Source organism: Pogonomyrmex barbatus, unplaced genomic scaffold (assembly GCF_055798465.1).
Source record: "Pogonomyrmex barbatus isolate J1 unplaced genomic scaffold, ASM5579846v1 scaffold3, whole genome shotgun sequence".
In the NCBI taxonomy this organism is placed as follows: domain Eukaryota; kingdom Metazoa; phylum Arthropoda; class Insecta; order Hymenoptera; family Formicidae; genus Pogonomyrmex; species Pogonomyrmex barbatus.
This window is the reverse complement of record NW_028297127.1, coordinates 1,832,218-1,845,097: the sequence shown is the minus strand read 5'-3', so window position 1 is coordinate 1,845,097 and position 12,880 is coordinate 1,832,218. Positions and strand designations below refer to the sequence as shown.

The 12,880-nt window shown below is 43.2% G+C and overlaps 1 protein-coding gene across 10 annotated transcripts in view; it reads right to left on the bottom strand.

Moving 5' to 3' along the window:
- Positions 1–12,803, bottom strand: part of sei (potassium voltage-gated channel seizure) — a 99,655-nt gene extending 86,852 nt beyond the window's left edge. For 5 of the 10 annotated variants that reach the window (XM_011637487.3, XM_011637488.3, XM_011637492.3 and 2 more), the window contains exon 1: positions 8,179–10,823. In XM_011637487.3, the coding sequence (XP_011635789.2) occupies positions 8,179–8,254 (76 nt within the window). In that variant the 5' untranslated portion in view covers positions 8,255–10,823. Of the gene's footprint in view, positions 1–8,178; positions 10,826–12,735 lie in introns of those variants that run through there. The other 5 variants (XM_011637495.3, XM_011637496.3, XM_011637491.3 and 2 more) reach the window with 3 other exon arrangements.
- Positions 12,804–12,880: the final 77 nt, after the last annotated feature.

Genomic DNA, 12,880 nt, shown 5'->3' with positions numbered 1-12,880 from the left:
TGCAGTCTCGCGCACGTTTCTCTCTCATCTTAATTCTTTCAGTAGCATATTTTGGTCAATTCAAAACCAGTCTTTTCTTCGTACAAACATCGCTATAAAAGTTATAGTCGTAAAATCAAACAAAAAAATCGATAAAAATCGGTGATCGTCTCTTTGATTGTCTGCACCCTCTTTTTTTTTTTTTTTTTTTTTTTTTTGACAAGACGCTGCTACTCGTCGTTGCGTTTTGTCAAATCGTTCCGCTCAACGGGGGACACCGGCGAAGAATGCAGCTCGCATTCGGTGCCAAGAACGCATTTGCGTTATATGTTCACGGCACAGAAGAAAATAGAAGTTCTACGAAAGAACGACAACTTTAAGATCTGCGAGATGTAACTCAGCCATCGGAATATTTCGGGCGCCTGCGTCATTAAGCGTGGAACATAAAATTATCATGAAAGTTAACGAAGGGACAACACGTCGATCGCATTTTCGTAAAATCGGTTACAATAAAACTGTAACGGTTTTGTTATAAACAACGGCAGTGCGTCAATCACCGTGTTTTAATGCGAAAATTGGCGCCTTTATCATCAATATTTCATTGGCATGTGCATGAAATTGATTCAAGATTCGTATCGAACGCGCGATTTCGTTTTACGCGGAAATCAGTTTATTTTGATCCCGCGGAGAATCGCGAATACCAATCGACGATACGACGATAGCTCGACATTAAACCACCGACTTTCGTCGAAGGAAAATAAGCCGGGAGCCGGTTTGGCGTCTGATAAAAGCGCAGATGCGTCTCGCGTGCGAAACAATAATTTTTATTGGCGATCGCCGAAGAGCAATACAAAGTCTGGGTCCGCACGAAGGACGAGCGATTTCGAAGAAAATCGCGTTGTAGAATAATAAATCTGACCGTGGACGTAAATTCGAAACTGTAAGCGAATCGAGAAGAGTGCAATTAGAGTTCGTCTAGATGATTCAGTGGCATCAAAGCCGCTCGTAAAGACAAACCGCAGCATTTCTGCTAAGTGTAAGCAGCCAAAAGTACGCTGATTTACGAGATCGGAAATTTTTGCCCGTATTTCCGGAATGAATCAAATACGGATGATGTTTCCAAAATTCCTTTAAAAATAGAAATTTCATGTACTCGGCATTCCTTTCACATGAGTATGTATGAGACTTTACTATCAGCGATGATTAATACCTTCTTTAATCGCGACCTCACAATGTATGATATGAATGTTAATGTCTTTCATGATGAAATATTAAAGGATAAAGTTTCTGATTTTTGAGATTTATGGAGAAAACTGCGTGAAATGCGAACTATCGCTGTTGGACTCTGCAGGTGCATTCGTCTTGCACTAGCGCAATCTTCAAAGCTATTGGATCCCGCTGGCAAAGGGAAACATACCGAAATTAATGATCTCTTCCAAGCCTTTCATATGATCGAGTAAAATAAACAGCTGATCCATCTGGTGGCAGAGAGAAGGTGCATATAAAAGAAATAAAAATCGTAACGTCAGTATGTCCAATCCGATCTATTTGCTGCGCCGTCTGTAAGACATATTTTCATGCGACTCATCACGTGTGTGACACTTGAGGACGCGACAAAAATTTCAAACGTATCAAGCGCCAAATTAAACATCGGTTAATCGTGCCATTATTAAGATCACGATATAATAGTACGGGCGACAAAGAGCGTGTTGCAACGAATAAGAGAACGTACCGTTTCGAAAAACTATCTCACGCAAAAAAATCAGACAAACATCTTTCTAACACTTAATAAATCTGAAAGCTCTCACTTTCCTTCGAGTTTATTTTTAATGCGGAAACACCCTTCGCTCTTCGAACTTTTTTTCGAACTCGGAATAAATCGGAAGACTTGACGTGTGGACGTGTATTTGAAGACCAGGAAATTGACGTGTTTGACTGAACTTTATTCTTCGATACACACACGGCGTGGATCCATCCGCGTGGACTTGTTTTGCTAGAATATAAAAGGTCTCGCTCGCAAAAATATGCGAACCATTCAGACAACGATGAGCCTGACGATTTATCTGTTGTTCAAAGTCCATCGCCAAGGGGCGACAAACGTATGCTTGTCTCGTGGAAAACGAAAGAATCCCCCGCGAGCAATTTAAACAAGCTTAAAAATAGGTTCGCACGATGATATAATATTTTTGTAATTTACGATCTATAAGACGTTTTTTTATTTTTCTCGCTAGAAGACGCTCTCGACGTAAAAACGCGAGATGTTTGGCGTCGCGACGACGCCAACTTGCGGTCCGCGTATGTTCGACGATCATTGGCTGTTTTATCATTGAACTATTTTTTGCCAACCTCGAGCTCGAAATCGTCAATCGAAATATCTCTTAGTTTAGCAGTGTAGTTACTAACGCTTATCAGTACCTTGACAGACCAAAAAAAAAAAAAAAGAAATTTAAACTAATGGGAATATGAGTTTCATAGAGAAAAATGGAGGCTAATAAGGATCTGTTAGTCAGACTACTATGGAAATAATGTGTATTTCAGAATACATATACCGATTCTGCCGATTCCCACATACAAAGGATGGTTGTTGTCGCGAATCACATCGGAGAGAAAAAAGAAATCCGGCGGATGCTCGGCAGAGTCGGAGAAAATTTTAAATATCCATCCTGGCGGCTGTCCAAAATCTCCGAACGGGTTTACACGCGTGGATGCGTGCGCGTGCATCGCGTACGTAGGTCGCGTCACGCGAGCGAGAATTGTGTGAATCCGCCGACGATTCGGCATCGTGATTTCCGCCAACTCGCCGAGATCTCCATCTCGTCTTCGCCCGGTGGAAACCGATCTCCTTCCGCGCGCCTATAGTAGTGACGTAGGCCGTCGTCTTTTTACACGTGGCGGTTTTCATGAGAGACGGTGCGTAAAAGTGGGTCAGTCGAGGCTGTCGAGGTCTCGCGATTTCTAATCGACCCTGATCCACTCAATCCGATGAATCAGCCCGCTGTCTTTTGCGACACGCGCTACGGCAAATCTTGCCAAAGATGAGAAATAACTGAGAACGCCCATTGTGACAAGTAGCAACGACAAAAAAATGACCGATTACCGATGTGCGTTATATAAGATATAATTTAAATCGCTAACCGAGAGAGAGAGAGAGAGAGAGAGAGAGAGAGAGAGAGAGAGAGAGAGAGAGAAGGGAGGGAGGGGAGAGACGGGGGAGGCAGGGGGGGGAGAGAGAGAGAGAGAGAGAAGCTACACACATTACATATGTAGTTTCAGGCGTATTAATTTTATATACTTTTTTTTATCATGTTTGATGTCAGCGATCATTTGCATGCCACACGACAAGTTACGAGACGTTCGTTGCTATTTGCCACATTAGGCGAAGCAGAAAAGTGGATAAATGTCCTCGAAGTTTCCGATCGATCCTGTGTCAAATCAATGTCTATAATAGAAATTTTCGAGCCGCCCCGTTGTGCAGCGTGAACGTTTGATGTGTAAAAGCGTCACGAGAGGCGAAACGCCGAAGAGTTCAAAGGGGTTGAAAACGGCGGGGCTTAAGTGGCTGATTGATCCGGTTGTGACGGTGTGATTTTTAGCGTTTCACACTCGCGGATGTTGAGAAAATTTTCAAGTGGTACAAGTGATTAAATAAAAGATTCCGTTTTTTCTCTCTCTCTCGCTTTAGAATCAATTATGCTGATCTTTGGGTAATCAACCGTAACAAATCTTTTCAACGTCTGCGTTCACACTAAGATTTAAGGGAAAAAAAAAAACAAATTGAAACGCTAATTAAAATTGTTAACTGTCGCGGCAAAGACATATTATTCCCGATAAAATCTTATTAATATATAATAAGATACGTTACAAAAAGCAATGTCACGACGTATTATTCATGTAACGCACATTTACCGGAATAAATCACCCGCCCGACCCGAGTCGGCGCGTGAACACGCGAGCGGTGTTCTCTCGTGAGTGACAGCGTGTCCATTGCCTCTGCCGACGAATCGGAATGACAGATCGCCGTTTATTGTTCCGTGAGATTAAGTAGCTTCGAGATAAAGAATAGCGGTGAAGCTCATGGCAAAACGGAAAGAGAAACTCCAAGCGCCGCAATCGCAATTGTCGACTTTTAATAGCTTTGTACACGAAAAGGGAGGCTCCCGTGCCAGGTTCCCGGTGTCACACATTATCGGTTTCGTTTTTCCTATCCCTCGTCCTGCGTGCGTTCCGCGGATATTCGCCGAATGAACCTGGCGTGTCCTTGACACGCATAGTATTCATATATGTGATCGGTATCCATCGGGCGACGTACACGGAATTCCATAATATCGCGATGTTAATTGCTATTGCGAATAATAGCGTTATCGATTTTACAATTTAGACATTTCCCCGGGAAAGCACAATTTATCGTAATTAATAATATTGTTTAACGTGAAAATTGCGAGATACGAGATCGATAAGTATTGTACCCGCTATTATTATACAGTTTTTATTATATAAAGTGGATTAGATTTTTATCGGTGTCAAGACATTTGCACCGAGTGTAATGCCCTCTTCTTTCTGCATACAAAGGTCGAAGAGATACAACTCCGTCTCCAACTCTCGCAAATTTCATCAAGTTCACAGACCCTATTATCGCAAGAAAAAAGTTAAATGTATTCCACGAGATAAAAAGCAGCGCAGATTCCCAGCTGGGTTTCAGCCGATTTAAAGATTGCTCGATTAGTTTGCGGGGGAAAAGGTCGAAAAAAAAAAAATTTGGAATTCATCGCCATCCGTCCGACAAAAGTTTACCTCGATTTCTTTCCACGTATCTTTCATATTGTTTAATTTTTTGTGATGCGGTATTATGATGAGGTACGTCGTCTGCGACGGGAGACGAATCGGTCCGACGATGTCGTATTCGATTATAGCTCAAGAGAACAGGTGAAGAATATCGAGTACACGTGGAGCGATCCGTCGTAAGGATCGTTAGGTCGAACTATGGCGAGAGTGGTGGTAGAAGAGAGAGAGAAAAAAAAAAAAGAGTAAACGCGCGCGCCGCAGAGACGGACGGACATTGCTGTAGAGGAGACGTCAGATTAGAAGCCACGGCTTGACTGGCACACATACATATTTTTTATTACATAAATTGGCGCACGAAGGTCTTCCCCCTGAAGAGAAGTTATCGCGTTAATGCCTATTACCACGCACCCTCCCGCGTCCCCCTCTCCTCGTCGCGGACGAACTTGTCCAGTTGTGATTTCCTCGCACGAACTTTTCCCATGAATGCCGGCAAGTCGTGTGGAAAGGAGTGAAAAATGAATGAACTTGAAGACTCATCAAACGCGTTCACCATCGACGCGCTGACACAAAGTACCCTTTGAAGACTACGAGGGGTCGAGAAATTATCCGAGACACGCTCTCCCGCGATAAACGCCGGCTTCTCGAGCCCGCTTCCGGTGTAATATTCTGTACACGAGAAAGCCCCGTCATTGACTATGCATATCTAAATTTACATATTTTTGGGAGCCGACCTTTGGGAGCCTCAACTGATTACAAACAACGTTTTAATTTTTGAGAATGAATCATTATGACATTATGAATTTAATTAATATGTTATAAAGTTGTTTCACAGATATTACACTTAATTCTTGATTTGTAATAAGAGGAAATAATTCATTAGTAGTATACAAAGAAAAAAACTGTAATGCTATTGCTTTGCTGTGTCAGAGAGAAATTGTAAGCACTAAGGATAAATTTAGTCTTGCGAGAAAATCAGCCGTCGCAATCCTGCAAAAGTTGTTGAACCGATATTGCTGCTGGAAATCCAATACGTGGAATCGTTATCCAATCACATTACGAGCCTCACTTTTCTATCGTGTGCCAGTAAACTTGACACCTCCGCTAGACGTAATCTCATCGAATTACGGTCATTCATTTAACGATTAAACTAGAGACTAACGTTATATCGCTTTAAGTGTCGTGACATTATTTATTATGCAATATCGTTTATCAAATTAAGCGAGCTAGGGAATCTTCTCCAATCTGTGATAAAGTAGTTCCACGAAAACAGTTTGCAATTTTTGATCGCAATAAGAAAATTGTGTTGCGGAAAGGAACGAAATTCGTATTTCCGAAATTATCCAATTACATTACTATCCAAGCTTTTAACTCTACTGCGGTCAGCGCAGTATTTGATTTGGTATTTGATTTTGTAAAAATCTCTAGTGCTAATAAACAACAACTCAGTCCATTTGTAATAATTAAGAAGAATTTTACATAAAAATTCTCCATGAGGAAATTGTTCATTTAAAACGTATATTATTTAACTTTACATATTTAAGTATATATAATTTCTATATTTAACTTCATACATATTTATTTCTATATTTTTTTTAAGGAAAATATAAACTGGACTAAAAAATGCAGAATTAAAGATAGAAAAACACAGAGCATTATTTGACGTAAATTATAATCCTCTATTCAAAGAATTCTGCAGTCTTTTTGAAGGCTTTAATTTTAGCTCCCTGAAAGAATATAATCTACAGAATATCTGTATTATCCTTAAATGGCTAATGGGGCTTATGTATCTCGCAATATAATTAAAAAATATGGTGTTAAAAGAAAACGTAATATTTAAAATTATTAAAACGTGTAAGAATAATTTTTCAAGTTGCTTCCCTTGGCACATATCTGCAATATTCCATATTAACTGGTAACGCAAATTTCTTTGCAAATTCAAAAAAATTCGATATCAACTACGCGCGAATGCATATATTAGCATTTCGTTATGGCAATGAGTTTCATTGTGCCATGTATCGCGTTTTCGTCAGTCATACGATAATATCATATCATAAATATGAAATAATTTTCTTAGCTTACCTATACATATAATAATTCAATCAGTTAACCTTGAACTACAATGTAATACTCTAAACAGATACTGTGCGATTCATATAAATTACAAACTACGGATATCGTATATACTGCTAGTACTACATTTTTAAATTTATCCATAGTTAGAGTGTGAATTTTATTAATATAATTTTTATACATAAATAACTACTCGTGTCTTTCTCCTCTTATATCAAGCAAAAATAAAATGTATCACATCTTTACTTCTACGAGTATGATATAAAGTGTGTACTCTTTACAATCTTGTACATTAACACTTATCTAAACAAGCAATCCCATCAAGGAGAGTTCTTGTCGGGAAATTGCGACTATGCAAAAGAAATCGTTAGTGTTTCTGTTTCTCTCTACCTCTGTATCTCTCTTCCTTTTCGCAATCAATTCGAGCTGCCTCCGCGTCCCGCTTCCCCTCTCGCAAGGACTCGAGGCATTTCTGGAGTGATATTGCCAGTGACATGCATTGTCCCATATTGTGACACAGAGCCACCCCTTTCCTCCATTTAACCGAGCCCTTCCATATCCACCCTGCACCACAGTCGCGGGGTGTTTTACATAATATTGAAAATGAACCTCTGGCTCAATGCCTGCACGTTCTGCATATCTCAGTCTCAATATTCCCTAGTACTTCGATTACGTTTCCACGTCTGTCAGAGAAGACGAGTGGGCAAATATTTTTAGTCTTGACCTTCGAAGTAAGCCGATTCGCGGTAACGAAACGGAGGAAACCGAGTACATATAAATGATCTGCTTACTCGATCTCCAAGGATAAGCCGAATTTTTTTTTTTTATCAAATTAATATAAAATATGTTCGTAGTTTCCAGCCCGTAATCAATATTGCAGTAAGATTTTGAGACTTGATTTATTTTGGCAATAAAACACCGCTATACATTATGAAAATTTATGTTAATCAAATAAAATATTATTTCGTGTTCATGTTAATACATTCATTAATAACTTAAGCAGCTTTGTCAGATTAACGATCATCACGTCGCAGAGTTAAACAGTAAAGCTGCATGCTGAATTAATCAGCGCAAATATAAATGTCATGATTATAATTTATTTAATCAACATAATGCTATGCAATGACATCGATATTGTCGCGTAAAACGCAAGTTACTTTCTATGTCCCGGCAGAATTATACTGTCACGTTTTATTCGCCCGTAAACCATATAATTGATCACGTGGTACGATTATCGCAAATACGAATACAAATTATTTAGCCATTTAACCCTCAAAAACAATTAATTCTTTCGTTCAATTATTTTTTCGAGACGCCACTGCCATTTCCGATTCTTTTCCAACTCACCGTGCGTATCAAACTTCCTGATGATGGTTTCGATGATCGTAGTTCTAGGCGCCACGTGACCCCGTCTAACAGGCATCTCAGGAACAGGGTTCCCAGATACCTGGGCAGCCAAGACTTCCGCGTTCGACCGTGCGATGGGGCAACACCGGGCCCGATCTCTCTCAATTAATATTATCGCGCGGTAACACTAAAGCACTAGGAAAACACTCGCGGCGTACAATGCACGAGCACGGTAGAAAAAAGCACAGCACGAGTTGAGCATAGTGATCAGCCAGTATAAGACAGAAGTAACGTAATGCGATTGAATTCGCGCGAGGGAAAAGGAAAGAGATAGATTCGTTGCTGCGACACCGGACGACACGCGGCGATGCGTCCGTTTTTACTTCCCTCTCGGAAAGAAGTTCACTTCCTTCTTTCGTCCGCCTCTTAACAAAGGCTTTACGAAAGGGGGAGGGGGCGATACGTAGTAAAGGCTAAACGAGGAGAAGAGGTCGTCGTGCTCTTCTACTCCGTGTCTATCTTGGTTTCGCTACAGGAACACCTGCGGATGCGGTCGTTGTTCGTCGGTCTTGCTTGTGTTGTATCGATATATATCCCGAGCGGCTATGTCGGGAGAGGAGTGCGGCCGCGTTTCCGCGCGTTTCGCACGCGAGTGCGAACTTCGATGTGTCTTCTACTCGCCGACGTCGACGACGTCGTTCGTTTGGACCCGGAGTTCTCGCCTATCTAGATGTGACGTTCGAGATCGTCGGCGCGCGAGACGTCACGACGATTCCTCCTGCCGTCGAGACGACAAGGACGCGGGGAAAGGTCGGTCCCACCTTCGGTCGAGCGGCCGGCATACGTGTCGCACGTGTACGCACCGTGTGTCACTTCCGACTGTGCGTGTGTCTGGTCAGATGGAGCGAAGGAACGCCTATTTATAGCGAGGATACGGAAGCGGCCGCGGCGTTAATACGGCTTCCAGGACGCGGCTGGCGATCGCGGGCAGTCTCGCGCGCGCGGCTCTTCCGCGCTGTCGTCGTTGTCGTCGCCGATGTAAGAAGCTACGACGACGCTTCGCTCGTCGCTCGCCGGCAGCGTCCGTCCCCGATGCGATTTGTCGTCTCTCGTCGGCAGCGTCTCATATCGCTTCGCCTTGCCGTTTGACCGTTTGACGGCGTTTTAAACGTAAAACCGACACTATCGCGCCGAGATCTATTTCGCGCGTTTAATATGCGATCAAGCGTCCTAATACAGTCGACAAACACCAATGCGGTGGCGTCGCGATGCGGGTCAACAGCCTCGGGGCTTCGATCCTCGGGGAGTTCACGTTTCTGACTACAGGCACTCCTGCGCGATATTCGCGAATTTTGCACGACCTCGTGAGATCGAGGTCAGGCTTCACGGCGGCCGAGGTCGCGGGATGCGGTGATCTCGGTGGAACGCATGGCTCGGACATCTCCACGACGTTGTCGTTCGATCGCCCGAGTGCACTCGAATGACGAGGGGGACCTTCGCCGAGGACAGCTCGATCTCGTGCGACGAGTCGACGGCCGACTGCGGAAAGGGGGAGGGCGTCGCGATCCCCGGGATAATTAGAGGCGTCCAACGGGTTACGGTAACAATAACGGTGACGATAAAGGCACGTGGTGTGTTTGCAGTCGAGTTGACGCGGAATGTCGCGATCGGATCGATCCCGACGCGAGTCGCGGCGCTCGCCAGCGCTAATCGAACGTCCGGCACTCGCTCCCTCTTTTCCTGTCTCACTCTTTCTCTTCCTTTCTCTCGCGCGCGCTCTCTTTCTCTCTCTCTCTCTCTTTCTTTCTCTTCCTCTCCGTCGTGGATGGTCAGCTGTGCATCTCCGGTCAACCACGGGGACAGCTATTTTTGTACTTCTTCCTCATCCTCCGCGACCATGCCCGACCACCGCCGTTGTCGCGATTTCTCTCGGGATATCCCTCGGCTCATGCAGCCACGTCGAGCCCCGGGAAATCCTCTGCTCACGATCCACTTTCCGGCGAGTCACCGACGACCGAGCATGACGATCAGATCGTCACTGCGGTGAACACGGTCGAGAGATCGGCCAAGGTTTTCAGGCAACGCATAATAATCCACGCGATAAATTTTTCTCCTTACACCTTTCTCTTTGTCCGTTCTCGAGGTTAGCGTCGCGTTATCATGAGATTCACTAACACGTCTCACTATCAATCCTATGCTTCACGTGGTCTCGTCGCACGGTCGCGCTGTCTCCATGCAGTCGGGGACGAGTGCACGTAAACGACTCACCACGCCTTCCCGCGGCTCGACAGACCGAATCGTAGAAATACGATGCCCTCTCGCTAACCCCTCGCTGCCTCCTCGACTCTCTCGGTATCCTCGATCGGTGGTGACACTCAACTCATCCCCTGCACTGTCTCCGACCGACGCACTCCAGAGGAAGGTCGCCGAACACTGTTGCTCCGCCGCGTGCTTGTAACCTCCCTCACCCCCTTCGTATCGTCGTGTCGCGATGAGCACGAGGTGTTGTCTCGAGGCGTTCCTTCGTGGATTCGAGTGGCCGATAACGACGTCGCGGTGCCGCGGACGCAATACCCTCGTCGTTTCGACTCGAGTCTCGCGTGGTTTTGGCGAGTCGCCGTCGTGTGTTCGGTCGGAGAACTGAGAACGCGAGAGGAGGCGCGAGACGGATCGACGTCTCTCTCTTTCTCTCTTTCTCTTTCGACGGTGGCGGCGGTGGCGGCGGTGGCGGCGGTGGCGGCGGTGGCGACGGCGACGACGACGACGACGCCGGCGACGTCGGTACGTAACGGGGGGGCTGATCGTGCACGGCGCCTGCGTATCCCCACTCGGAATCACCCACCACGATCACTCCGGTCGCCCCGTCGCGTCGGTCCCGTCCGACGCCTCTTACTCCTTCGTACCTTCCCCGCCGCACCGCGCCGACATTCGCTGATAATATTGATAAGGCTCCACACGACTCGCGCGCCGGCCACCCTCCTCGTCGGCGCCCTTCTGTCTTTCGCGCCGGGGATGACGAGCTTCGGGGTCGCCGCGTATGTAATCTACGAGGACGTAATGACGTCACGCATTGTACACTCCCGAGCTTTACTTCTTCGGTTTATTCCATTGTAACGACGACCCGTCCATTCGACGCCATACGAGTTCCACAAGTCGCGTGTAAAACTTAACGTGCCTACGTTTTGAAGTACATAGATATGATTAGCCATCATTTCCTCCCGAGCAATCGTATAATTTCCTCGCGATCTTCGCGATTTTCTCGAAATATACGTCGCTCAAATTAAAAAAGAAGAATTTAATTTCCGCGAAGAATATAATTCGGAAAATATCAGCATTCCGTTGAAGAAAAATCGGTTTTCGATTCTTCGGAGTATTATGGAATACTGTATATATACGAAATACGGATGTGCTATGCCGTGAGCATGACGTCATATTTCTTCTATTCTCCTCCATGTAGTCTCTACTTTATCATGTTCTACCCAAGATAAAATAAAATAAATCTTATTCGCGCGTGATGTAATGAAAAAAATTTATACATTTTCATTATGCAATCTAAATCAAGAAATACTTCAGCGATTTTATTTATATAAAATTGCAATGCTCATCAATCAAAATGCTGATCAATGCTGATTAAAATTCGTATTTAAAGATATAACTTAAATATTAAATAAGAAAAATTTTTTTTTCGATATTAATTTCGCATTGTCAAATAATCATATCTGCGTGAGGGAATTTTTACAATGAAATTTCTCTCTTAGAGTGAAAGAAAGAAATACCGATGTCGCATATCTTATTGCGTTGTTTCGCGGCTATCGCGGTCTCTGTCGGCAAACTTCAGAGTCATTGTGGAATCGTCGATACGACGAAGAGAATCGCGAATACAGGAATTGTCTATCACGACTAAGATACCGAGAATTCATGATTTTACCAACGCAGCAGGATAAACTTTTGTTTCTTACATTTCTACACCTCATTATTATCTCCATGCAGGATTGTATCGTATTTCAAGATTATATCTACACAGGTTTTTTACGTATTATGTACTCGATATTTAAACAAATCTCTCTCACGTAGATAATATAAACGTTAAATTATTGTAAATTGGATAATACGGATACACGATTAAGAAAAAAGTAATTAAATTTTAAAATTGTTACTGTTTAATTTTAATGCATTAATAATAAAAATATATAATATTAAAAACATGATACATTATGTAAATAAAATATGTTATACATATATGTATATATAAACGAAATATGAATCTTCTATTCATAAGTTATGAGTTACATAAATGACATTTTATATAATTACATTGTTTACGAGTAATGTGGATGATTCATATTTTTCATGTAAAGGCACAACTCCGAAATATACAAACATAGACATTTTTTGTATAATAGAAGAGTTTTTATCAATAAGCCGTAATCCCGTATCGATTCCTAAATACTATTACGTGTAATATTAAATCGATATAATTTCAAAATAAAATTTAGTCCGTTTAACGCAAAATATCGGTCATTCGCAAAGTAATGCAAAGTAATCGCCGGTACTTACCTTTTGATCCGCTGACACCGAACGAGTCCCTGTTGACCTTCAATTTGTCGCATCGTATAGGATGCCGTTTTCAACGAATTGTCTCCTTGATCATAACACACGCGTAATTCACGCGAAATTTCGGAAAGACGCGAACGATTTGTCA